General features: G+C 42.2%; 1 protein-coding gene across 6 annotated transcripts in view; it reads right to left on the bottom strand.

Moving 5' to 3' along the window:
- vps8 (VPS8 subunit of CORVET complex) overlaps positions 1–27,015 on the bottom strand; it is a 95,178-nt gene that overhangs the window by 27,313 nt on the left and 40,850 nt on the right. For all 6 annotated transcript variants that reach the window (XM_029520536.1, XM_029520538.1, XM_029520541.1 and 3 more), the window contains 8 exons: positions 23,465–23,511; positions 23,069–23,291; positions 22,852–22,941; positions 22,599–22,650; positions 22,470–22,512; positions 22,180–22,252; positions 9,397–9,516; positions 1,358–1,429 (listed from right to left, as the gene is read on the bottom strand). In XM_029520536.1, coding sequence (XP_029376396.1) covers positions 1,358–1,429; positions 9,397–9,516; positions 22,180–22,252; positions 22,470–22,512; positions 22,599–22,650; positions 22,852–22,941; positions 23,069–23,291; positions 23,465–23,511 — 720 coding nt within the window. The remainder of the gene's footprint in view (positions 1–1,357; positions 1,430–9,396; positions 9,517–22,179; positions 22,253–22,469; positions 22,513–22,598; positions 22,651–22,851; positions 22,942–23,068; positions 23,292–23,464; positions 23,512–27,015) is intronic.

The raw sequence follows: 27,015 nt of genomic DNA, 5'->3' as shown, positions 1-27,015 counted from the left end.
AACTACTTGGAACTGATTACTTGGAACACAAAATTGGTTCAGTGAGATCATTAAGCCTTGAACTTCATAGCCAGGTGCATCAAATCATGAGAATAGGTATTTAAGGTGGCCAATTGCAAGTTGTTTTTCTCTTCGAATCTTCTCTGAAGAGTGGCAACATGGGGGCCTCAAAACAACGCTCAAATGGCCTGAAAACAAAGATTGTTCAACATTATAGTTTAGGGGAAGGCTAAAAAAAGCTATCTCAGAGATTTCAGCTGTCATTTTCCACTATGATAGTGAGGAAATGGAAGACCCCGGGCACGGTTCTTGTTCAGGCCAGAAGTGGCAGGCCAAGAAAAATATCAGAGTGGCAAAGGCAAGGGATGGTGAGAATGGTCAAAGACAACCCACAGACAACCTCCCAAGACCTACAACATCATCTTGCTGCAGATGGTGTCACTGTGCATTGTTGAACAACTCAGCGCACTTTGCACAGGGAGAAGCTGTATGAGAGAGTGATGCGGAAGAAGCCTTTTCTGCACACACACAACAGAGTCGCTTGAGGTATGTAAAACCACATTTGGACAAGCCAGTTAATTTTGGAATAAGGTCCTGTGGCCTGATGAAACAAAGATTGAGTTATTTGGTCATAACAAGGGGCATTATGCATGGTGGCGAAAGAACACAGCATTCCAAGAAAAACACTTGCCAGCCACAGTAAAATTTTGTGGAGGTTCCATCATGCTGTGGGGCTGTGTGGCCAGTGCCGGTACTGGGAATCTTGTTAATGTTAAGGGTCACATGGATTCCACTCAATATCAGCAGATTCTTGAAGAATGTTCAAGAGTCAATCACAAAGTTGAAATTACGCCAGTACTGAAAATTTCAACGACCCTGAAAATCTACTCAGGCGTTCATGCAGAGAACGCTGGCCATCCCAGTCTCTAGACCTGAATATCATTGAAAATCTGTGGGATGACTTAAACCGCGCTGTCCATACTCGGCAACCATCTGACCTAAATAAACTGGAGATGTTTTGAAAGGAGAAATGGTCCAAAAGACACTCCAGACACTCAGAGGCTGTTATTTTTGCAAAAGGAGGCTTGACTAATTTTTTTTTTTTTTTTTTTTTGAGTGCCCAAATTTATGCACCTGTCTAATTTTGTTTTGATGCATATTGCACATTTTCTGTTAATCCAATAAACCTCCTTTCACTGCTGAAATAATGCTGTGTCCATCAGTTATTTGATTGATCAAAATGAAATTGCTGATACAAACACGCCTAAGCGTTTTCACACCACTCTACCTCTCCCCAAGCTTTATCTTCTCTATCCACAAACATATGAAATAAATACAACACATTGAATCAGTTTACCTGAAGTAAGATGTCCACTATCCTCTGTTGGTACTCAAGGGCCTGCTTGTCATTCTTGAAGTCTTCAAAGGTCTAGAATGAAGTTGAAACAAAATCTTAAATATTACAAAATGTAAGTTTCACTTTTTAAAAAGGGGAATGAACACATCATGTTAGAGAGTAGTCAGCAGAGGTCTAACTAGACTAACAGAATGGTCAGAACAACTACCCTTAGCTCTGCACTGCTACCCTGTGCAGAGTGCCATGTTGCACTAAGGGGGAGTCAAGAAGGTAAAAAAGAACAAATAGCTGGCATTATTCAGACCTGAGGTCAAATGTTGCACAACAAGTTACTGGTCAATAAGCTCCCTTGTGTGGTGGTGTGCACTTGCTTCCCCCAACACTGAATGGCATGATCCTCAACAGCCCTCTCTGATCTGTCACCCTACAGCAGAATATATTGTTGGATGACCATTTTCATGGGCTTAAAGAGAGTTAGTGGTTGTTAAAGTGGGATTCTATGATGCCAAGGCATGAAAGTGCTGGAATGTAGGCCCAGTAGCTAAAATAACATTATTAGTAGATTAGTGATTAGTAGATTGCATTAACAAAGCTCATAATTTTGTATTTAACTGTGGTGTGCTATGCCCTGCTGTTGTTAGTCAGGTCCAGAAAAGGAAACAATTCCTGGTGGAGTTAACCCTTGTCTGGCTATGTGGTTTCTGTTTTACAGAAGAGGCTGCTGGTAACTTTTGTTCTTGCAGAGTTAGTTCCACGCCAACTCAGCTGTGTTGCTTGGAATTGACTGGCAGCTGAAAAGAAGGGAACAGTGGAGTGTAACGTTCACTGTGGTCCTCTCAAATGGGCTAATACCCAAGTTAGGTCCCATGTTGCTACACTCACAACTCGTATTTTTTGTTTAGAATCCCAGAATGTTTAGGGCAAAGACAGTTTCTAAGCAAGCAGGTTGAAATATACTTGAAAAAAGAAACAGAAAATACGAGCCTCATGCTTCTTTGTGTGAACACTAGGTCCTAAGACAGATGGCTCCTCTTTACTAATGTTAGATGGGTCACTAGTTATACAATTTAACTCAAATTTGCTTGGGTACAGTTGGTGCTGGTCAAGAAAAGACACTTCATGCATTGTGTGAAATGTAAGTCACAACTGTCGCCACTAGGTGGACGGATAGTACTTAAATGCAGTTCAAAAGCTTTTGGGACAATTCCACGTTTGACCACAATGTACCCCCTGAGCAAAAAGACGTCTCCCGTGGGTGCAGAATAAGCTTTTCCGACATCTGGTTCTGATGTCTACAGAACATCTATACAAGGTCGAAATATGTATAATGATATCTGATATGAATAATTAGCCTATAGCCTGGAAATTAATACAGTGGGTAAAATAGGTATTGAATACGTCACCATTTTCTCAGTAAATATATCTCTAAAGGTGCTACTGCACATTGCAGGAGGACACCTTGGGCACATTGCAGTGTCTAGTGAAAAATTATTCATTCATTCATTCATTCATTCATTCTCATATTTGTTTTCTTAAATAAGGCTGTGATAAGTTCTTCAGATATGGTAATGACATTCTGTGGTACATAAGAGTCTCTCAACCTGGTAATTTCGGGAATAAAAGTAAAATCAGGCCTCTCAAAACGAGAGAAAAACGAATTAAACTTGATAAATTGCTTGGTCTCATAAGTACAGTGGTTCATGGAGGCCATAGTTTTAATGCCTTGCCAGGCTGCTCTTAGGTCACCACTACTATACAATACCGCTGATTAATGTAAAAGCACATTCCTCCTCATCTCTTCCCGGTGATCTCTGATGACCTGTCAAGCCAAAGTGGGCTGCCAAACCCGTTTAGAAACAGGTCCTTGTCTCGGTCCATCTCAGAGAGCCAAGTTTTGGGAAAGGCCAGGAGGTAAGTTTCTTAAAACTCTCATTTAACTTAGGCCCATGCTTCGAGTTCATCCACCTTGTTCTGGATGGATTGAATGTTTGACAACACAACTGTCGGCAACGGAGGGAACTGGCGGCAGCTATCAAGACTTTTGAGCTTTTGAGTCTCCGACGTAATCTGCCTTTTCCCCCTCTTTTTTGATGAGAAGGAATATTGTCCGGAGTGTACAGTCTGTACAGCTCCTCCGGTATTTCCACCAGCACTACACCTTTGGTTGTAGTCCTTAATGAAAGGAGAAGCTCATGACTGAGAGTGACTCGACTCCCAGAGCTGTCATGGTGTCCCTCCGCCTTGCCAAAAAGGCTCAGGTACAACAATACCAAGCAAGGAGGTGCGAAAAACTGTGCACAGTGCACATACTGAGTCTCTGACATACACTCTACAGAAAAACATAAAAAAAAAAAAAAAAAAAAAAGACGTTAAAAATGTTAAAACAGAAGGTAGACTGCAGGCAAGTTGCTCCATCATGCTAGAAAATTCATTGGTTGTCACCAAACTGTTCTTGGTTGGTTGGGAGAAGTTTCTCTCAGAGGATGTTTTCGTATCATTCTTTATTCATGGCGGTGTACTTCGGCAAAATTGTGAGTGAGCCCACTCTCTAGGCTGAGAAGTAACACCACACATGAATGGTCTCAGGATGCTTTACTGTTGGCATGACACAGGACTGATGGTAGCACTCACCTTTTCTTCACTGGACAAGCTTTTTTCCAGATGCCCCAAACAATCAGTTTTCATCAGAGAAAACTTTACCGCAGTCCTCGGCAGTCCAATCCCAGTTCCTTTTGCAGAGTATCAGTCTGTCCCTGATGTTTCTTTCTTTTTCTTGGAGAGAAGTGACTTCTTTGCTGCCCTTCTTAACACCAGGCCATCCTGCAAAGTTCTTCATCTCACTGTGTGTGCAGATGCACTCGCACTTGCCTGCTGCCATTCCTGAGCAAGCTCTGCACTGATGGTGCCCCCGTCCTGTAGTTGAATTAACTTTAGGAGACGGTCCTAGCGCTTGCTGGACTTTCTTGGGCATCCTCTCTCCTTGAAGTTCTTGATCTGCTAAATGGTTGATCTAAGTGCTATCTTATTAGCAGCAATAACCTTGCCTGTGAAGCCCTTTTTGTGCCAAGCAATGATGACAGCAAGTGTTTCCTTGCAGGTAACCATAGGTAACAGAGGAAGAACAATGATTTCAAGCACCACCCTTCTTTTAAAGTTTCCACTGTGTTATTCAGAGTGATCTCTAGCTCCGTCCTTGTCAACACTCTCAATTGTCTGTCTCCTTTTATGATAGCACCTCTTGTCATAGATGCAGGATGATGGTAGAAATGTAGGCGAAAATTTATGAGTTAGAATCACGGCTCCGCACTTAAGCGAGCCCAACTTATGCTGGTGTAGCTAGCCTCCCCCCTGTAGCCAGTGTGGGCCGACCTAGACAAGCTCAGGCAGCAGCCGAGATAGTTTCCTCCCCCCCAGTGGCTCCCAAGCAGCCGGGATATAGTCAGGGCGGCTGGGTGACTATCTGAGACAAGAGGCATAGTCGTAGGCAGCAGCCCCCGGTTCAGCACCAACCAGTTCACGTTTCCAACAGGTTCTCCCCACTCAGTGACACACTCGCTGAAAAGCCGACTCTAGTGATTGGCGATTCTATTCTGAAGAACGTAAAGTTAGCGACACCGGTGGCCATAGTGAAGTGTATCCCGGGGGCCAGAGCAGGCGACATCCAGTCTTATCTGAAACTGCTGGCTAAGGGTAAACGGAAATATGCTAATATTGTTATTCACGTCGGCAGTAACAACACCCGACTTTGCCAGTCGGAAGTCACAAAAATTTATGTGGAATTGGTGTGTACTTTTGCTAAAATGATGTCGGACACTGTAGTTTTCTCCGGCCCCCTCCCCAATCGGACCAGTGATGACATGTACAGCCGCATGTCATCATTTAACCGCTGGCTGTCGAGGTGGTTTCCCGAAAACCACTTGGGCTACACAGATAACTGGGGGAGACCTGGTCTAATTAGGAGAGATGGTGTCCATCCCACCGTGGACAGGGCCGCTCTCATTTCTAGGAATATGGCCGGTTTTATTAGAAATCCAAAACTCTGAAAATCCCGAGTCAAGGACAGGAGGCAGAGCTGCAGTTTAACACGCTCCTCTGCGCCTCAGTCAGAGCGGTCACCTGCCGAGAATAGAATAGAGTCTCTGTCTATGTTTAGGTCTATAGAAACTGTGTCTGTCCCCCGACCACCTAAATTTAGAAAAATGTTAATAAACCCAAACTTAACAGAAGAGGAGCTGAAAACAAAAACCTAACTGAAATTAAAACAGCCACAAAGCCAGTCTTAAATAACACTGTGAAAGCCTCACTCTTAGTCTTTCCCACTCAGACTGGAAAGGTGAAAAACCAGTTCTGTTAGTTACAGTATACCGTCCACCTGGTCCGTACTCAGAATTTTCTGAGTTTATATCAGAGTTAGTACTCAGTACAGATAAAATCATTACACTGGGAGATTTCAATATGCATGTTGATGTAGAAAGCGACAGCCTTAGTTCTGGGTTTCTTTCCCTACTAGACTCAATTGGCTTTTCCCAGTATGTGAATGAACCCACTCACTTCTACAATCATATCCTAAATTTAAAGAGAACATTTGGTCATCATTCCCAACAATGCCATCTCTAAATTCAAATGAGGATTTCTCCCATACGCAGGTTGATGACCTTGTGACAAGCACTATGGTCACACTGTGTTTAAATCTTGACAATGCCGCCCCTCTCAAAAAGAAAGAATTCAATCTGAGCCTGGAAAGATAGCCTAAAAACATCTAAAAAAGCTCTCTGCAGCGCTAGAAGAAAATATTACTCAGCACTCATAGAAGAAAACAAGAACAACCCCAGGTTTCTCTTCAGCACTGTAGCCAGGCTGACAGAGAGCCATAGCTCAGTTGAACCAGTGATCCTCTTAGCTCTAAGCAGTGATGATTTTATTAACTTTTTTACAGATAAAATTCTCACAATCAGAGAAAGAATTTATCAGCTCTTGCCTACCTTAGATAAAAATCTCCTACTGAATACAGCAATTCCTGAATCAGCTGCAACGCCTCTTTTACATCTGGAATCATTCTCACCTCTGAATCTCTCAGAGCTAGCTTCTATAGTTTCATCATCCAGACCGTCAACCTGTCTATTAGACCCAGTACCAACTAGCCTCTTTAAAGAGATCTTTTATGTAATTGAGCCGTTCATTCTAGATTTGATTAATCTGACTTTATTTCTGGGTTATGTACCTCAGGCACTTAAGACTGCAGTCATCAAACCCCAGCTTAAAAAGCCTAATCTTGATCCAGATGTTTTGGCAAACTATAGACCCATATCAAACCTTCCATTCATTTCTAAAATCATTGAGAAAGCTGTAGCAAAACAACTACACGACCATCTGGATGGGAACAGTTTGTTTGAAGAGTTTCAGTCAGGATTTAGAGCCCATCATAGCACAGAAACAGCGCTGGTTAAAGTCTCCAATGACATTCTAATGGCCTCAGACAATGGATCAGCCTCCATACTTCTCCTTCGAGATCTTAGTGCTGCATTCGACACCATAGATCATAATATTTTACAGAGACTGGAACATGAAATTGGAATTAAAGGAACTGCACTAAGGTGGTTCAAATCCTACTTATCAGATAGACATCAGTTTGTTCATGTAAACAACAGCTCCTCCTCATGTACTGTAGTCAGTCATGGAGTCCCGCAGGGTTCGGTACTTGGACCAATCCTCTTTACACTTTATCTGCTTCCTCTAGGCAACATTATCAGGAAACACAGCATCAACTTCCACTGCTACGCAGACAACACTCAGCTGTACCTATAAATGAAGCCAAATGAAGTCACTCAGATAGTCAAACTGCAGACATGTCTTGTAGACATATAAGTCTGGATGACTAAAAATTTTTTACTTCTCAACTCTGACAAAACAGAAGTTATTGTACTCAGTCCTAAGCACCTCATTAAAATACTATCTAATCATCTCATTAGTCTGGACGGCATCACTTTGGCTTCCAGCTCCACTATAAGAAAGGAGTAATTTTGGAGTAATCTTTGACCAGGACATGTCCTTTGTCCCTCACATAAAACAAGTTAGGCGGCAGCTTTCTTCCACCTGAAAAACATTAGGAAAATCAGAAACATCCTTTCTCAGTATAATGCAGAAAAACTAGTCCATGCATTTGTAACTTCTAGGCTGGACTACTGTAACTCATTACTATCTGGATTTCCAAACAAATCTCTGAAAGACCTTCAGTTAATTCAGAACGCTGCTGCACGAATATTAACAGGAACTAGGAAAAGAGATCATATCTTCCATATGCACATCTGCACATATGGAAATGTAAACAAAACCAGAGTTTCACTTTTTTTAATGTTGGGGTCCCTTTAGCAAAAGTCATAAAATTTCAAGTTGAAAAAAAAGAGTGTTTTGGTTTCTTTGGGAGTTTGTTTGCAGCTAAACATGGTGGTGGGTCATTTTTGACCCGCAGGACAACGCAAGGGCTAAACTTATTCCTATAGTTTCTTCAGAGTCTGGAGAATCACTATTGTCCTTCTATGAGACCGATTCACTCTGAATTGGGCTTACATCTATATTGGACCCCTCGTTACTATTAGATGGTCCTTTTTTATCCATGATGGTTTGTAAAATGTAATTATCCAGTGCTTGTATCTGGCCTTACCGGGGTTTCAAATCTCTCCGCGCACACTGCCTACACTTTCCTCCGATATTTTTCTTTTAAATCCCCATTCATTTCCTCCATCTCTTTCCTATTCGCTGCTGCACGAATATGAACAGGAACTAGGAAAAGAGATCATATCTCTCCTGTTAGCTGCTCTTCATTGGCTGCCAGTAAAATATTGAGTAGAATTCAAAATCCTTCTTTTAACATAGAAAGCTCTCAATGGCCAAGCTCCATCATATCTCAGAGCGCTCATAGTTCCTTACTGTCCTAGCAGGCCACTCCGCTCTCTAGATGGAGGTTTACTTGTGGTTCCTAGAGCCTCCAAGAGTAAATCTGGAGGCAGATCTTTCAGTTATCAGGCTCCTCTTCTATGGAACCAACTTCCAGCATCGGTCCGGGGGCGGACTCTTTAGTAATTTTCAAGACCAGGCTTATCATACACTGATGTCATACACTTTCCTGTATGACAGAGCTCATAGTTAAAAAGTTAAAGTCCTCTACGCTTTAGCTATGCTGCTGTAGGCCGAGGCTACTGGGGGAAGGACTGAGCTTCTCTCTCTCCCTGTCACCCTCTCTCCCCCTCTCCCTCTTTCTCTCTCCCTCCCTCCCTCTCGCTCGCTCTCCCTTCCTCCCCACTTGCATGCGCTGATAAGAACCATCCTTCTTAAAAAAACTGTTTCACCCGGTTCTACGCATTTATACTGCCTTTACTAACCATGTTCTGCCAAAGTCTCTGTCGAGGCAGATGGCAGCCCCCCCTGAGCCTGGTTCTGCCTGTGGTTTCTGCCTCTTAAAGGAAGTTTTTCCTTGCCACTGTTGCCAAGTGCTTGCTCATCGGGGGATCTGTTGGGTCTCTTTAAATAATTTTATAAAGAGTTTGGTCTAGACATGCTCTATATGTAAAGTGCCTTGATGTAACTTTGTTATGATTTGGTGTTATACAAATAAATTTGATTTGATTTGAATTGTGTTAACGAGAGAATCACTGACATGTCAGCTGGCCCGGCTGAAATGCAATGGAAATATTCAAAAGTTGATTTTCATGGCAAAGAGGGACTTTGCCATTACTTGCAATTCATCTGATCACTCTTCATAACATTCTGGAGTACATGCGAATTGAAAACATAAAAACTGAGGCAGCAGATACAGTGAAAATTGTTTCATTCTCAAAACAGTTGACCTTGGCTTTACACATAATTTTACAATAATTTTGTAATAAATCATTTCAAGCAACAAAAATAAAATTAAAAAAAATCAATGGAACAACTTGGGAGCTGTACTTGGGAGCTTCACAAGTACAGTAGTCATCTTCAAATCATTTTAACTTGTGTCATTCAGATAAAAAATGTGTTTAGCAAGGTAAAAGAGAGCTCACCATGGCAAGGACATTGAGGAACTCCCGGGTGTCAAAGTGGAGCAGTGTACGAATAAAAGGAAAGACCTCCTCCTCCTCTGATAAATCAGCTGAATGAAGACGGATGAGGAACTCAAAAACCTGACAGTCACAGACACACAAACAAACACAAATCCAGAGAGCATAAATATACATATATTTGTGTGTGGTTGTACACATATATGTGTGTGTTTGTTTGTGTTGTTTGTGTCTGTCACTCACTGTGTGTAAAAATTTGAGCTGTGCAATAAAACTCAACACAGGATCACAAGAATATAAAGGTTACCAAGGATGACAAGACTCGGAAATAATTTACTAGATATCACAAGTTAGAAATAAGTGAAAAAACAGCTATTAGCCATACGATATGTCCATTTGCTATTATGAGTCAGTTAGTTGTTAGTTGTTTTAGTTGCAGTGAGCTGCAGCCAGGGGCAGAGAAGTTCAAAATAGTTGGTAAAGAGAATATGCATTGGTGGGAAAGGAGCAGTGCCTTACGAAAATTCTGATAACTTTCAGAGCTAGCAGGTGTTATCAGCAGAGACAAAAGATATTGGTTATAAAAAGGGGTCACATAACCTCAATTGTGTAACACCTAACCCTAACCCTAACCCCGCCTGGTTTGGTTATTTAAAAAGTGACGAGTCTGCCGTGGATGCCAACAAAAAACTTGGTGCACAGAAATAAATATACAGTATATAATATAATAATAATAAAAAGAAAGATACATATAGACACAGAGATATTGCCAGACACACACATTCAGTGACATACAACACACAGACAGACATACATACATACATACATACATACATACATACAGGGTTAAATTCAATGTTCACTATTTTCATACATGACTCATACATGAGATAGAACCGTGCACACACAAATATATATGGAGAGAATCACAGAATGCATTAAAGTCCATGCTATTTACTTTTTTAATACATTACTGTGTGACAAAGACAGCCACAGACAGACATATTCAGAAACACAATGACTAACACACACACCCAGATAGGGTTAAACTGAGTGTGAAAGTTTTTGCCTTGTGTCCTTTTTTAACTTTCCATTCTGCTTTTTACCTTAACTTTAATTCACACTGGGTATGTTTTTATCTATCCTAAGGATATGACAATCACTTGAACAATTTGCAGAAGGAGGAACTTTGTTATACAAGGAAGCAGCTGCTGCTTGGACAATGGGACAATGGGTCATGCCATCACGGTTCACCCCATCCCAGAGGAGCTACAGAGATGCTACCAGGGAGGCAGGGCCAAGCAAAGATTATGGCAAGGCTTCTGGAGAATAGATTTTATTGTCATTACACAAAGTGCAATTAAATTCTAATGTGCCATGCCTGAATAAAAGAGCAGAAAACCAAGTTCACAACACCTGCATACAGAATCATCCATAGATAAAACAACATTAAAAAGAACCACTACATTTTTGTGGAAGAAACCGTTCTCCCAGACGGTAGCAGAGAGAACGGGTGATGACTGGGGTGACTTGCATCATTGAGGATGTTGGTATTGGAACGGAGGCAGTATGTTTTGAAGATGTCTTCCAGTGAAGGCAGACTGAGTCCAGTGATTTTCTCAGAAGTTCTTATGACCCTTTGCAGACTTACTGCCTCTGTACACTTCACATATCAGGATGTTAGGCAGTATGTCAGGACACTCTGGATGGAGCAAAGATAAAAGGTTGGTAAGTTCTTTAGTGTCCGCAAGAGTGGAGGAGTTGAGAGACCATATGAGATCCTCACCGATGTGGATCCCCAGAAACTTGAAGCTAGTGACCTGTTCCACTTCTTGTCCCCTCATGGTTAGGGGGGTGTGGTCCTTGTGGTGTTTCCGGAAATCAAAGATGATTCCTTGGTCTTTTTGATGTTAAATGTGAGGTTATTGTCCAGGCACCATTCCATCAGCCTATTTCCTCTCTGTAGTGTGTTTCATTATTGTCTGAGATCAATCGCACCACTGTTGTGTCATTTGCAAATTTAATGATTGTGTTTGTGGAGCATGTGGGAGTGCAGTCTGATGTATATAGAGAATATGGGACTTAGTACGCAGCCTTAGGGTGTGCCTGTGCTGAGGGGCAGAGTGGGAGAGAGGAGAGCACCAAGTCTGATTGTCTGTGGGTGTTTGGTGAGAAAGTCTTTAATCCACATACACAGAGTGCTATTGAGACCCAAGCCTAGCAGTTTGGTAACCATCCATCTGGCCCTGCAGCCTTCCCGATGCTCACTGAGCTGAATATCCTCCTCACCTCATAGATTTGAAGAGATGGAGGGGGGGTAGCAGCAGTAGCAGTAGCAACAGCAGCAGCATACAGTGAAGGCTCGGACCCATTATCACTCAATTTCAAAGCATGAAAAGAAATGACTAAGCTGCTCAGCCAGGTGGGTGTTACTGTCTGGTGGCGGGTGTTGATTTCCCCAGTAGTTTGTGATGTGTTGGATGCCTCGCCACATGCGTGCTGGACCCGTTGGACAAATTAACCTCGATCTTCCCGATTAGCAGTCAGCCTGCTTGATGACCCTCTTCCCGCTATGCCTGACTGTGCTGTATTGCTCTCTATCCCCTGCTCTGCGCTCCTTCAGCGCAGAGCAGCAGGACCTGGACCATCTTTGACATCCAAGGTTTCCCGTTTGAAAAAACTCTGATGCATTCTTGGTAGTTATATTGTCAGTACAGGTCCTGATATAGCAGAGAACAATGGAGGTACAAGTCTTTACGTCCGAGTAAGCAAAAAGACTCCAGTTTGTCCTTTCAGAATAGTCCTGCAGTTGTAAAAAAGCATCTTTAGGCCAAGTCACAACAGTTCTGGAAGTGGGCTTCAGTCTTTCATGGTCAAACTGTTCGGAGTGCGCTAGGGGGAGGCTCTGTACGCTTTGGTGATATTTGAATACACACATTCCAACAATTATGGCCCCTGGTAGCACACTTGACATGTTGGTGGAATTTGGGCAGCACACTCTTCAGGTTGACACGATTGAAGTCTCCAGCAGAAATAAAAACACCATTGGGATATGTTTCCTGTCGTTTATTGATAGCAGTTAGCAGGTAGTTGAGTGCTAGCTTAGCATTCACGTCCGGTGGTATGTAGACAGCAGTCAAAATAACAGAAAACTCCTGTGGCAGGTAGAATGTACTGCATTTTACCGCTATAAACGCCAGGTCTGGAGAGAGAGAAGGGCAGTACATTTGTGTAAACATATAAGCCACCACCGCAGCTCTTACCTGACTCCTTGTTCCTGTCATTGCAGTGTGTGTTCTGTGATGACCATCACGCAAGTGTCCCGTGTGGTTGTACTACAAAGCGAGATTAGTGCCTTAGTGAGCTATGTTGAGCCTAAAGACAAACTTTCCTGTGTCACGAAGGTGGCTCTCTTTTAAGTGGGCTGTATCACTGGGGTAACTTATGCTGCGAACATAACCTTATCAGGACCAGTTTTTGTTCTGACTTTTGGCTTAAAGTTGGCTATAAAAAGCGCTGTCCCTTCACCGATCATCCTCCTTGAACATGGCCTCAACGTTTTTGGAAAATCCAGTGGATCTAGGTGCAAAAATTGTTATATGTACTCTTCGGAGGGAGAGAGTTTTTCCAGACCGGATAGATCTGTTGGCATTTTATGACGATATTCTCTATGAGCGATACAGATTCTCAGCTGAGAGAATATGTTACATATGTATCTTGTTGACTATATGTAAGTAATGGGACCAAACGAAGCCATGCATTTACAGTAACACAGCCATCAGCTGCAGTTTTTCACCCCCCCCCCCCCATCATGTTTTATTATTTAGTTATTATTTAATTATTTATTAAGTTCTGGAAAAGGAAAAGTCTGAAGTATTAACAAAACATTTTAAAGTAGCATTTACTGCAGTACCCTTTTCCCCTTATTCCAGTTGCTCGATCTCAAGTTTTAGTTTCTTGATTTCCAGCTCTTTTTCTGATTATCCAGCTCAAGATCCCTTTTATAGAGGGCCCTCACATTGTCTGCTCCAACCTGTATTAACAGACCATTGAGGTGTTCATGTAAGAGTACATGACAGTTTACAGTTTGACAGTTACCTCTGCGTAGGGTAATTTAGTATTTTACCACCAAAGCACTTATACATACCCTGGACAATAACTTCGTGCTGGGAGCTGCCAGCAACAGGGTCTGATTTAATACCCCGTTGTATCCCCTCCATGATCGGCCACCCTTCATTGTTTGCAAGTGCCAGCTCCTCTGAGGCAACGTAATCTGCTGGAGCGGGGCCCTCCAGTAATTTTTCTTTGTTTGCTTAAAATAATATGAACACTTACTATGTTACGCAATGTATCCACATTCCACTAAAAGAGTGATAAATGCACAGCAAATACATACCACTTTGGATTATATTTTTGTGCTTGGTCCAGATTTGCACTGCTGGCACTATAACTAATAGAACACCAATTAGAAAATTACTTAAACTTTAACAAATAAGACAAATCAAATTAATTTCACTTCAATTTGGCCCTAATCTAAGTGATTTCCATGTATGCTTCATTTTGAGGCAATGTCAGGGAGGGAATTAAAGTTATATAATGATATATCATATCGGCTATATTAACTTACACAATCTGACATGTTTTGTAAGGCTTTATCGCTTGCCTTGTTGTAGAAACAGTGTTGCTTTTAGCTATTCTTATGAGTTTAAACTCTTCATAGCTCTCCATTATCATAATCTGCTCCTCTTGGCTGAAATATGCAACACATAATTGAACAATTTTTCTGCGGAAATGGCATCAAATGACGCATATACGCCTCTTTTTATGTGAACACGCACAGAGCCTGACGAGGCAAGCATGGGTCAACAAATCAAGTTGATAAGCACCGTTGTGATACTTGTTATCTCTGGTTGGAGCTTTCAGCTTTGTCGAGCCAGCTCACCTAAAGAAGGCCCGGTTCTGTTGACCTTCCTTCGTAGTATACCCCTCTGGTTTCTAAACTCAGTCTCAGCTCATCCATTTTGTTACTCAGGGACCTGGCGTTGGCTACAAAGAGGCTGGGAAGTGCTGATCTGTTCTGTGCTCTCTTTAGCCTAGCCAGGTGACCTGCCCAACACCCCTTCTTCTGTTTGCCTTCTCTTTGCCGGTTCCATGGTCACCCGCCCGGCAGGGTAATCCAAGAGCCATATCATATATACCATATAAGCTGCCAGTTCCTTCGATGGGAAATGTGAATGCATTAAGTTTTGCGGCGATGTGGCTGAACGGCAACATCTCTGATGCCAACGTGAAGCTACTTTTCATTGGCGAGGGCTGATAGAGACCTGAAACTCAATGGCAAACGGAAAGGTAGGCACTCTCAGTTTAACATCAAGTGGTGCAGCCCTGTACATGAGCTGGTGAGGGGCCTATTTCTTGCCTGGACATCGTATTGTTGGCGGTCAGTCTGTCTATACTCCATGCCCCAGGAGTTCTCCCAAATCATTAATGTTATTGTTTACATCCTTCCATGGGCTGTGGCTGAGACAGTGTGTGTCGTCATTCACTCTGCTATCGCAGGTCTTCAGACTTAAGAACCTGAAGCCTTCATTGCAATCTCTGGAGCTTTAAACCATGTTTCACTGGACTCAAACTTGGATGCCTTCCAACAGGTGGTGACTGCCCCTCATGAAAGAACAGGACAATTTATCTAATGTATGCAAATTAAAGGGATGCATACCAACCACCCCATGTTCCTTCAAGAAATGGTCATTTGAGGGTGAGGCAGCAGTGAGCGACTGCTTTGAGTCAGCAGGCTGGAATGTGTTGCAGAATTCACTCGGGGAGTACATTGAAGCGGTCACACACTGCACAACTGACTACCTGAACTTCTGTATGGACATTGTTGTTCCAAAAAGAACTGTACGCTGTTATCCAAACAACAAGCCTTGGAATACCAGTGATGTTAGGGACCTCTTCAACAGAAAGAAGAGGGCTTTTAATGATGGGGACCAGACAAAGTACATACAGTGGGAGCTCAAAGCCAGACTTACAGAGGCAAATGGGAAATATAGAAGGAAGGTTGAACAGAAAACTGCAGACGAACGACTTGAAGGAGGGCTGAGATGGCGTGAAAAGCATCACAGGGTGCAGGAAGAGCAGCAGCACAGCAGAGGAGGGCAAACCAGCTCAACCACTTTTTTTTTTAACAGGTTTGACTGCCCTGCCCCTGCTGCAATAGCCTGCTGGCCACCCCACACCTTACCCAACACCATGTCCTCCAGCATCAATTGCTGCTTTACCCCTCCACCGTGGCGTCACCATGGGCAGCGTGACCCCATTCTTGCCAGCCAGAAGTCGCAACCCACCATCCACAGAGGAACCACTCCCTCAGCTGCAGAGCGAGGATGCCTTAACCTCCCTTCCCTACATCATCAAGGTTGATCAAGTGAGAGGTGAGCTGAGGAGACTAAACCCCAGGACAGCAACTGGCATAGTGTACCCCATACCACTCAAGTCCTGTGCTGGGGAACTGGGAGAGCCTCTTCAGCACATCTTCAATATGAGCCTTGGACAAGGGAAAGTACCTACGCTGTGGAGAACCTCATTCTTCACCCTTGTCCCTGAGAGGCCTCATCCCAATGAGCTGAATGACTTCAGACCTGTCCCTGTAGCCTCAAATATGATGAAAGGAAAGGAATGGAGCGACTGGTCCACAACGCAGTTTGCCTACCAGGAAAAGGTGGGTGTTGAAGACGCCATCATCTCTCTCCTGCACAGGGCTCACTCTCATCTAGACATCGGGAGAGGTGCTGTGAGAATGATGCTCTTCATTTTTCCGTAGCTCTTCAACACCATCTAGCCCCTCATACTAGGAGACAAGCTTGTGCAGATGGAGATTGATGCCCATCTGGTATCCTGGATTATGAACTACCTGACTCAGAGACAACAGTTTGACAGCATGAAGGACTGCCTCTGAAACTGTGGTTGGCAGCACTGGAGCACCTCAAGCGACTGCTTTCACTGGTCCTGTCCACCCTGTAAACATCTGGTTTCTGTTACAACTCAGAGACAATACTGCAATTGTGGAATGTATCAGGGACGAACAGGAGGAATACTGAAGCCATGTAGATGACTTCTTGAAATGGTGTAGGCTAAACGATCTCCAGCTGAATACCAATAAGACTGATCAGATGGTCGTGGACTTCAGGATGCCTGCCTCAGTGTACTGAGTGTATTTTTTGTGTTTTTGGTGGGCTTGCACTCACAGACCCAATCACTTTCAGTAGTGATGAGCTTCTAAACATCACAGCTCATTTCAGACATTTTGCCAACTTTCTGCTCAAACATGGAAAGTTTTTCAGAACCTTTGGTCGGCGGAGGAGCAGTTCTCCATGGAGAATGGAGAAGATACAGACAGGGAAAACAAGCCATGGTGAAAGTCAGCGGGTCTCCACACCACTCTCCAAGTGATTCATCTTGCCAATGTCCTCTCTCTGCCTGACAAGATAGCCAAGTTGCTTCTGCTGAACAGGACCAACAGGGACTCATTCTGCACTCTTTGTTTCACTGAATCCTGGGAGTTTTTCGTTCTGAACTGCAAACCTTTTTATTCACCATGAGACTTTTCATCTACATAATTTTTCTTTTTGCACTACTGTATTTTTTTTCTCCCTTTATCTCTACCACCACCATTTTATATTTTTGGTTTGTATTTTTTGTTTATGTGTGTCTCTCTCTCTCTCTCTCCCACTCTCAACCCAACCGGTCGAGGCAGATGGCCGCCCCCCCTGAGCCTGGTTCTGCTCGAGGTTTCTGCCTCTTAAAGGAAGTTTTTCCTTGCCACTGTTGCCAAGTGCTTGCTCATCGGGGGATCTGTTGGGTCTCTTTAAATAAATTTATAAAGAGTTTGGTCTAGACCTGCTCTATATGTAAAGTGCCTTGATGTAACTTTGTTATGATTTGGCGCTATGCAAATAAATCTGATTTGAAATCTGATTTATATATTGTCTATATTTGTTTTATATTCTTATATCTTTTTTCTATACCTGGTTGTTGCTGCAACAAGGGATTTCCTATACGTGGGATGAATAAAAAAAATCTGCAAAAACAGTGGAGATAGTGGACTTTAGGAAACATCCCCCCGCTCTGTCCCCGCACAATCATTACTAGCCCTGCGGCTACAGCTGCGATCTGAGGTGGGAGGAAAACATCAACTCTGTCCTCAAGAAGGCCCATTAACTGATGCAATTCCCGTGGCTTTTGAGGAAACACTGACTGCCCCAGGAGCTGCTGCTGCAGTTCTACACTGAAGTCATGCTATCAAGCAGGACAAAACCAGACTGCAGCGCACTGTGATGACGGCTGAGCGCATCATCGGTGTCCCCTTGCTGCATAAACAGAACTTGTAATCTTACAGACCTCAAAATAAGGCAGGGAACATCATAAAGGAACCTTCCTGGCACACCCTTTTTGAACTGCTCCCAACTGGTAGACACTCCAAAGCCCTCCAAACTAGGACTAACAGTCACCGGAGAAGCTTCTGTCCTTCAGCAGTCACCCTCCTAAACATTAACAGCTAAAAGTTAACTTGCATTAAGCTGTCAATTCCATTCTACACAAATGTAAATATATATAAATATGTATTTTTGTTTGGGGAGAGTGGGGTAAAATGAGCCGCTTTTTACTTATGTTGTCCTGCAGGCAAGGAAAAAAAAAGCACAGAAATAGAATAGAAACACATATACCTTTATTTCAGGATGTCTCCTATCTAATAAAATCATCAGAATGCATCACTGACAACGCTGCCCAAGGTAATGTCTTCTCAAAAAAGTGCTCCTGTGGCTCAACTTGCCCCAGGCTATGGGTAAGTTGAACCAAGTGAGTGGGTAAATGGAGCCATCTGGGGGTAAACTGACCAGCTGAGTTTTAAAACGTAAACTTGAGCATATAGTGCGAACAGTTTCAACCATTTTGAATTATGAGAACAAACCACCAGTTAGTTTCAAAAGCATTTAATCAAAATAACTATTAAATATTCTAACTGTCATGGGACAGGGGAATATGAATTGCTGCTCCCTCCGGGCAGTTCCTCCAGCCTTTTGAGATTGAGGCAACTTCTTCAGCACATCACTCTGGGAAAAATGCCTCATCCTTTTCCTTGAATGCAAAGGTGGGTTTCTTATTGCCTGTGATCCCTCGGATTCTTCTGATCTGAGACATCTGGTTCACTTCTTTCATCGCTGTAGCTCTCATGCTCTCAAAAGTGTCATCAAATGGAATGGCAAAATCACTCTCCTCAAAGCTGCCACTGTGATTTTCATCTGGGTTTGTTTCCTCTTCAGCTTTCCTTGCTCTTTGATGGTTCTTTGTGTTTTGCCTTTCTGTTTATTTTTCCTCTCTTCATGGGCAAGTTTGATTGCTAGCTTTTCAGGTGCATAACTCAGGATTCTTGACTTCACATGCTTTCAGTTTGTTTGTTTCCTGGGCTGCTTACTTTTGGGTAAGGGCAAAATCTCAGTAGGAGACACGTGGTTGGGGTCTGAATCTGTGTTACTTGGTAAAGCACATGCATGTGCAGGGCCTGGTGAAGGTGACTCAGCAGAAAGAGAGGTTGCATCACCTGTAGCTGCAGGCTGCTGCTGTCTGACACTATGAACGACTCAAACTCTGCATTGGAGAAGACATCTCTTTTGTAAGGGAAATTCCCAGTGGATCTAAATCAAGAGGAGATCTTTTGTGGTGTCATTGCTGACATGTAAGCATCATTCACAGAGCCAGGGATTTGGCATATGTTGGCTGTTTTGCCTGGGTTGGAGATCATCCAACCATCAAGAGATGGTCTTGAATTGACACACTCTTAGCCTCTGGATAGGAGTGTGTATACACACTCATAAGTATGCAAGAGTCTTATCCAGGGGCTGAAGACGATGGGATGTGTGGGGTAGAATTGTGAGCATAACAATACCATTTGTTCGTCAGAGATTTAACTGAATTTCAGTGTGTTATTGTGGGATAAGTTGAACTATTAGCTCAATTTGCCCCATGGCCACCATTTTGGAAAAAACATGCTAGCTTGGAAATTCAGGCTAATCTTTATAAGCAAGTATTTCACATGATATTATATGTTAGCAAATTCCCAACATGTATAATCTATAATTTTAGACCTGGATAAATTTGCTTTGACATAACAATTATTTTACCTGGTATGCCGAAAATTTACTTTGACAAGCAAAAAACTGTTTTTTGTATAAAAATCTCCCATGTGCTTCTCTGCATCACACCACACTGAGATGGTAGTGATGGGTGCTTCCTCCATGTATGGTCACATGACAAAAATGTACATGTGCATGTTACCTAGACACAAGGGGTGGGTCAACTTACCCATTGGCTCATCTTACCCAACTCTCCCCTATAGGAGAATGAAAAAATGAAAACTCACTTATATATATATATATATATATAAGAGAGTTTTCATTTTTTTATGTTTATTATACACTTATTTTCTTATTTTTTGTGTACTAGAGAGACAACAATTGCCAGTAAAGAATTCTTTGTTTGTGTTCACACGTTTGACAAATAAAGCTGATTCTGAAAAACACAATAATGACCTCATCCTCCACACAACTCACAAGTCGCACAATTCAGACTTTGTGGATAACAAAGGCCCTCTTCATTTTAGCACTTGGTACCAGAAATAAATCACCCATCTCCATCACCTTTTCAAGGACAGCATACTTATGACACACACTGACTCAAAACTTGTGAAATAAGGAATTGAAATTTTCTCCAGTACCTACAAGTGATATAGACAATTAAGAAGAAAATTCCAATGTTGCAGAACACTATACAGCCACCAGAATTTGTCATTAAAATTACAAAGATCTCTCCAAAAAAGAAAAATCTTTCTAAGATATATAAGTTGTATCTACAGTTAATGTAAGACCATTTCCACATGCAAAGGGAACTCAAGCCTTAAGAAAACCACTTATCAGTGTTGCTAATCAGGGAAAAAAGGCTTCAATTTGTTAGGGAGCATAAAGATTGTACTCTGGAACAATGCAATGCATGGTTGATGAGTCCAGATTTATAGTGTTCCAAAGTGATGGGCACATCAGGGTAAGAAGAGAGGTGGATGAAGTAATGCACCCATCAGGCTTAGTGCCTACTATATGTTGTGAGGTCCGAAAGGAGGGGTGGAAATTCCAATCTCTCACACCCCTCAAACTTTCAAAGAGACTGTTGCTTCCAACAGAGATTGTGTCATCTCTGTGTCATCCTGGACGCTTATCTCTGGCTTGAAACACTGTTAATCATCCAACAAAAGGGAAATCAGATAAAAATCAATGGATGATTTTTTCAACCCTTGACATATCGAGGTTTGCTTTGATATCAGCCTGCTCTCTTCTGTGAGCCAACTTGAGCCTATTCAGCTGCTCAAGCAGCCAGGCCTGGGCTTAGTTGCTGCAGCCAACACCTGGCCCTGCAGCACTCTCCACCTGGCCTGCAGTATTCTCCACCTGGCCGGAGTCACCGGCCATGCTATGTAGAAACAGTGAATTCATCTGCAAATCTTAGGTCTCATAGGCCAGAAAGTGTAGATATGGCTGAAGCTGTAATGTTTAAATCAGTCTTAATCAGTAAAACACCAGATTTTTCTATTCAATCAAATAATATTCCAAAATACTGTGGACAACCATAGCACTAGAGGGTCTAGCAAAGGTCACCTGGAGGTGCCTTACCCAAGAACAAATGCCTTATCACGATCTTTTATGGATAGAACAATAACTCTGTGGAATAGTCTGCCTCACTATCTCTGTTGTACTGTAAGTAAGGGGGTATTTAAAAAGAAAGTTAAATCTCATTTTAGATTGTAATTGTGGACTTGACTGTATGTTGAGAAAATGAATGAATTTTTAGATTTATGAATATTATTAAATGTTTTAACTGTTAACAGCAAGTATAGTTGTATTTTATAGTTATAGTTTATACCCCAGGAAGACAAGTTGGTTACTACGGTAACTACTAATGGGGATCCTTAATAAACAATAAACAACAAACAGCTGCCTGCAGTCCAGAACTTTCACCAAATGAGAACATTTGGTGCATCTTGGAGAAAATATGACCCAGCACTGTCAAACTGCTAGAATCCCATATGAGCCAAGACTGGGACAAGACTCCTCGCCTAAAACTCTAGCAACTGTTGTTGGCAAGCTACCCAGTGGGAAACACGGCCCAGAGTTCAAATTAAAATTCATCTTAATTTTTTCATAAAAATTGTACATTTTGTAACAATATGTGAATGTACAGTTTGCGAACTGCTGGTCAGTCTGTGGTCACTGTGTTAATAAATGGAACATGGGCTGAGTGTAGAAAGATATTAATCCATTCATCCATCCATCTACTCCCACTTTTCTATGTCCTAGGGGTGCTGGCACCAATGCCAGCCCACTCTGGGTGAGGGTGGGGTAGACTCTGGACAGATCACCAGTCCATCGCAGGGCCAATACACAGAGACAGACAGAGACAGACAACCAATCACACTCACACCTATAGACAATTTTGAGTCACCAGTTAAAATAGACGTGGAGCGCATGCAAACTGCACAGAAAGGCCCAGACCGGGACCAAAACCTGCAACCTTCTTATTGTGGGGCACCAGCACTAACCACTACACCGCCGTGCTGCCCAAGGGAGCGATCATCAAATGAAAATAAATAAATAAATAATTGCATATCACATTGTATCAATTGCTCTGCGCCCCCCACTTTGGGAACCACTGTACTAAGACACATATGGATTTACACACCTGGTTCTTGACTTGAACCACAAGGTCTTCAGGGATGTCTCCCAATGGATATGCTCTTCCTGCAAGACAGCAGCTATGCACACAATATATGCACATACATGCGAGCACGCACCCACGCACACACACACACACACACGCACACACACACACACTTAGAATGATGTATACATGTTCCAATACTTGCTGCCAATGCCACATCAGCTACATATCTAATTTTTCATGAAGTAAGAAGAGACTGAGTTGTGGCTGTGGAACCTCTAATAAATGACAAATGGACTAAAGTAACTTACCTTATGTACACTAAAAGTTTGTTTCCTATCACGACCTCCTCATCTGTCCAAGAAGAGAAAAAGACACTCTCTACTATTGACCTACTTAGAATAATTGGTGTTGTCTGTCTGTGGGGTTTTAAGCCTTACCTGTGAGGCTCCTACCCTCCCTTAGAGGTGGTCCAATCACTGCAAACAGTTTCTGAAATATGCAAACATAGAAACGCATACAACCTGAAAAGTATTTATATTAGACTAAAGCTGAAGCCATTCATGCAATTCATGAAAACAAAATTAAAATAACATTAAACATTGTCATTTCAGTCAAACTAAGATCAAAGTCATGTAAGTGATGCCAAAAGATAATGAAAGCGAAAACACAATCTTTGGGAAAACAACTGACCTCCATAGGAGTAAGGTAATCATTGATGCCACTGTTGAAAATATAGATCATTGCATCATAGAGTTGGTTCTCCCAACACACTTGAACCACCTTCAAACACAGACAGACTTATATTAGATTATTTAACTGTAGACAATAATGCATGTTTCCAACAAGTATTCACTAATTAGGGCTCTTTGCTAACCCAATTGCTAGACGCATTATCATAGATTCCAACCTGCTGTATATCCAGGCTGGTGACATCCAGATGGACTATGCATCTCTCCAGACTGTCCATCATACCATTGTCATGGTAATGAGCCAAGAGGTCCCTCATAATGGGTGTGGTGAGGTGACCAAGGCGATCCACCACAATGTACGACTCCAGCGCCTCCAGAAAAACACCTTTAGCAACCATGTTCTCGACCAGGCGATCATACAGCTGGTTGAACAGCAAATCACTGCAGGCATGCAAACATATACACACACATTTCATACACACATACACTAGTGTTTAAAAGTAACCAATGGGGATAACTCCAAAACTCAGCATTGGTCATTGATTCTTTGGTCCTTTCAGATCTCATCTGACTTCCTGAATGATACTCGTTGCATAATGTGTGCATATACTTACGCTCTCTGGAGAAGTAGGCAGTAATCCACCAAGACTGGAACCACATCCTAAACATACCAGAGAAGAGGGATATAGTTAAACATTATTGTGTGTACTCAGTGGTTAGAAAACAAACACCTGAAATGCACAGGCAAACATACAATGGGGATACAACAAAGGCAACAACAGTTATGAAGATGTACAGATGATAAGAAAAGAATGTGAAGAATTTGGGAGTGCGCACTCACGTGTGTCAGACAACCATATGCTCTTTGCTGATGTGTTTATCAGTTGTGAGAGGGTAGTACTGGTGGACATTTATGATGTAATATAAATATAACTGTATGAAAAGTGTAAAAGAAAAAAATGCATATACATGTATTTGTAGGTATGCTAATTATAATTTGTCATATCAACGTACGAAACATTTCAGTAAATATATATTAATTAAAAAATATGGTAATTGATAATATCCTATCATTAATATTATAGGATACAATCACTCACACCACGAAAGGTTGTACCCGCCATTGATTTACCATCTTGTTGATATTAGGCAAATGTATAGCTTCATATTTTTCATATACGTAGCTTCATATAAGACGTAACTTCCTGGAGCAAGACTGTTGTGTGCTATTGTGAGCTTGTTACAAATCACCAGGTAACATTAACATTAACAATAAGTGTAGCCACTCTAATGCCATTTACTAGCTGTTGTTAGCTCGTAATGTTAGCTTACAAGCTTAACTGACAACATTATTAGCAAGTTGTCGGTGTATCAGCGTAAGTTGTGAGGTTCAGAAGTGGGGGGAGATTCCAATCTCTCACATCCCTCAAACTTTCAAAGAGATTGCTGCCTCCAACAGAGATTTCACTCTACAGCTGTACACCAGCACGTCTCTCACAAGCGTTACGTGTGGCAAGGCTTGATGGAGAGCTTGCATTCTTTGGTCTCTTTGCGGAGGCAGGTTGTAATCACCTAGTTTGAATAATCAGGTCCTGCTCCTGCATCGTAACCAAGTCTGAATCTCCAGGTTTTTGGCCCAGGTGCAAGGTCTAGTCACCAGTCTGGGGGTTTGTTCGTTGTTCCCTGGCTTGTCCACTAGTGACAGCGCTCACACCACACAGTCATTCTGAAACCCACATGGTGGTTCAAGTTTTTTTGTTTTTTTTTTTTTGCATGATGGCGAAAACACTAAGTGTGGAGGAAGTAGGATCAGTAAATTGGAAGTGCACCTCTGTGAGGGCCTGACAGAGCCCTGAACAGAGGTCTCTGATTGCTGGTGGGAGTGTCTCCATGAAGACATATCCAGCCAACAATTGAATCGAACACAACTGGACTTCTTTCGCCTCCGTATCCCAGGCTTCATCACTTTGGAACGAATGTTGCGCCATGGGTTTGTTTAGCGGTTGTTTAGTTCCACTAATGTATAGTACCTTGGTTTTCTCACTGCACTGGAATACATATATAAGGTTGCTTTTCTGAGTGTTGCCTGGTTTGAAACATACGATGATTTGATGCTTGTTGAAAATTTTCGGACACCCCAGATATATACAGAATCACTTTTTTTGCATTTGTTGTTCTCTTCCTCAGTGCTCTCTGTGTTGTTATTCTTTTTGGAGCGTGTTTTTGTTTTGTTGAAGGCCCAACTTGGATAGCTGAAAGCTCCCCTTAAATGCTTATGCTCTTTCTCTTAGTCCCAAGTGGTGGTTGGTACATTATTGGCCCTGTGTTGTAGGGTTCTGATAACTCCCAGATTGTGCTCCAATGGGTGGTGTGAGTCAAAGAGAAAGTATTGGTCTGTGTGTGTGGGTTTCCTGTATATATGTTGAGGCTTCTGTCCTCATCAAAGTGTACATCGCAATCCAAAAAGGGTAGGTGGTTATCGTTGACATCTTTGATGTTTTTATCCACAAAGTTCATGTGTCCAGTGAATGTTTGTACGTCTTGGGTTTTGATTTTCACCCACGTGTCATCCACATACCTGAACCAATGGCTCGGTGGTGTACCTTCATATGAGTTTAGAGCCTTGTGTTCTACCATTTCCATATATAAATTGGCCAAAATCAGGGATACTGGTGAGCCCATAGCACAGCCATACTTTTGTCTGTTAAAGTTATTGCTGAACTGGAAATATGTGGTGTTCAGGCATAAATCCAGTAGTAGGTCTGGTTTAAGGTTTGTCCTGTCTTCCTGTCCCTGTTGAGTGTGCCTGGTTTTGGCCAATGTCCGTATTTAGTTTTCATTCAAAGTCAGATTCACATCTCGGTGTGAAGGCGCAGTTTCCAAATGGAGCGCATGAGTAGAGATCCCATCAACAGAGAACCTCTAACTGAAACAGAAGTAGCTAAAACTAGCTTCAACTTTAGCAGCAGCAACAGTAAAATAATACTGGCCAGTGCTTCAGCGTGAACAATGTTAGGCCATACTGTTACTGTTGACGGAAAAATTAGCACATATAATAGGTTGCAGTAAAAAAAGTCTGGAGGTATAGAGAAACATAGTGTTGCAGTCGTTGAGGACCTTGTACTTGTAGTTGAGGAAACCTCCCCAAGAAACCCCTGGCTCAAAGGGAAGAATCACAGAGGCAATCACAGATGTCAGAGGACATGTTTGTCGCGTTTGACCCAGACGTCAGTGTTGGAGCGACCTGTCACCAAACTGTGTCTCTTGTTGGAGGTTGTTCTGGAATCTGCCCAGGCTCCACACACATATGCATGCACAAGACATGGCGACACCGCCACATTTCTATTTTTTATTTTATTTATTTTTTTTTATGAACTTCGTTCTAGTAAGCTTAATAATTGGTAATTGTGTATTACAATTACGGGCCTGTATGTTGCAGCCGTTAAATCTTCAAATGAATTACTTTTGTATATTTGGTACCTTAGTTTTACAGTGGAAATGTGTGTTTTGTTTATGGCATTGCCAAGAATGTTAATATTATTGTTTTTTGTTTTTTATGTGTCGAGACAGCATGTTGCGTGCGTCAGGAGGATATAAAGGTCAGGTGAATGGGTGTTGGCGCATATGGAAAACACTAAATATTTGGCTAAGAGGCAGTGGATAAAAACTGTTTTTGGACCACATCATTTAAGTTTTCTGTCGCCATGAATGATTTTTTTTTTCTTTTCTTTGGAATGAGCTCATAATTTAGCAAGCACTTTTGATCAAGCTTGGGCAGGTGAATATAAGTTATGATATTTTTCAAGTGTGGTGACTGAGAAGTCATTTACATGCATAAAATGACCCACCCCCTTCTACACCACAGCTTTTAACATGCAAAGGCTGACACAGATATAGTCACAGGGTGAAGGGGTGAAGTGATAGAGGCACACATGACTGATGTGATATATAGAGGGGAAAAACAGAGCCATACAGGACATGTGTGATATACAACAGGGAAAACAGAGGCACAGATAACACATATGATGTACAGCAGAAAGGTATGAGACATGTTGGCATAGGAGAAAAGTGAAAAAAGAAGCGAAAGAAAAAAGTAGCGTTGGCCTTGAGAAAAGGTAGTACTGGCCTAGTGAAAAAACAGAATGAGGGAGACAGACGGTCAAGG

Source organism: Echeneis naucrates, chromosome 15, assembly GCF_900963305.1.
Source record: "Echeneis naucrates chromosome 15, fEcheNa1.1, whole genome shotgun sequence".
In the NCBI taxonomy this organism is placed as follows: domain Eukaryota; kingdom Metazoa; phylum Chordata; class Actinopteri; order Carangiformes; family Echeneidae; genus Echeneis; species Echeneis naucrates.
The sequence above is the reverse complement of the archived record's forward strand: the minus strand, read 5'-3'. Positions and strand labels throughout refer to the sequence as shown.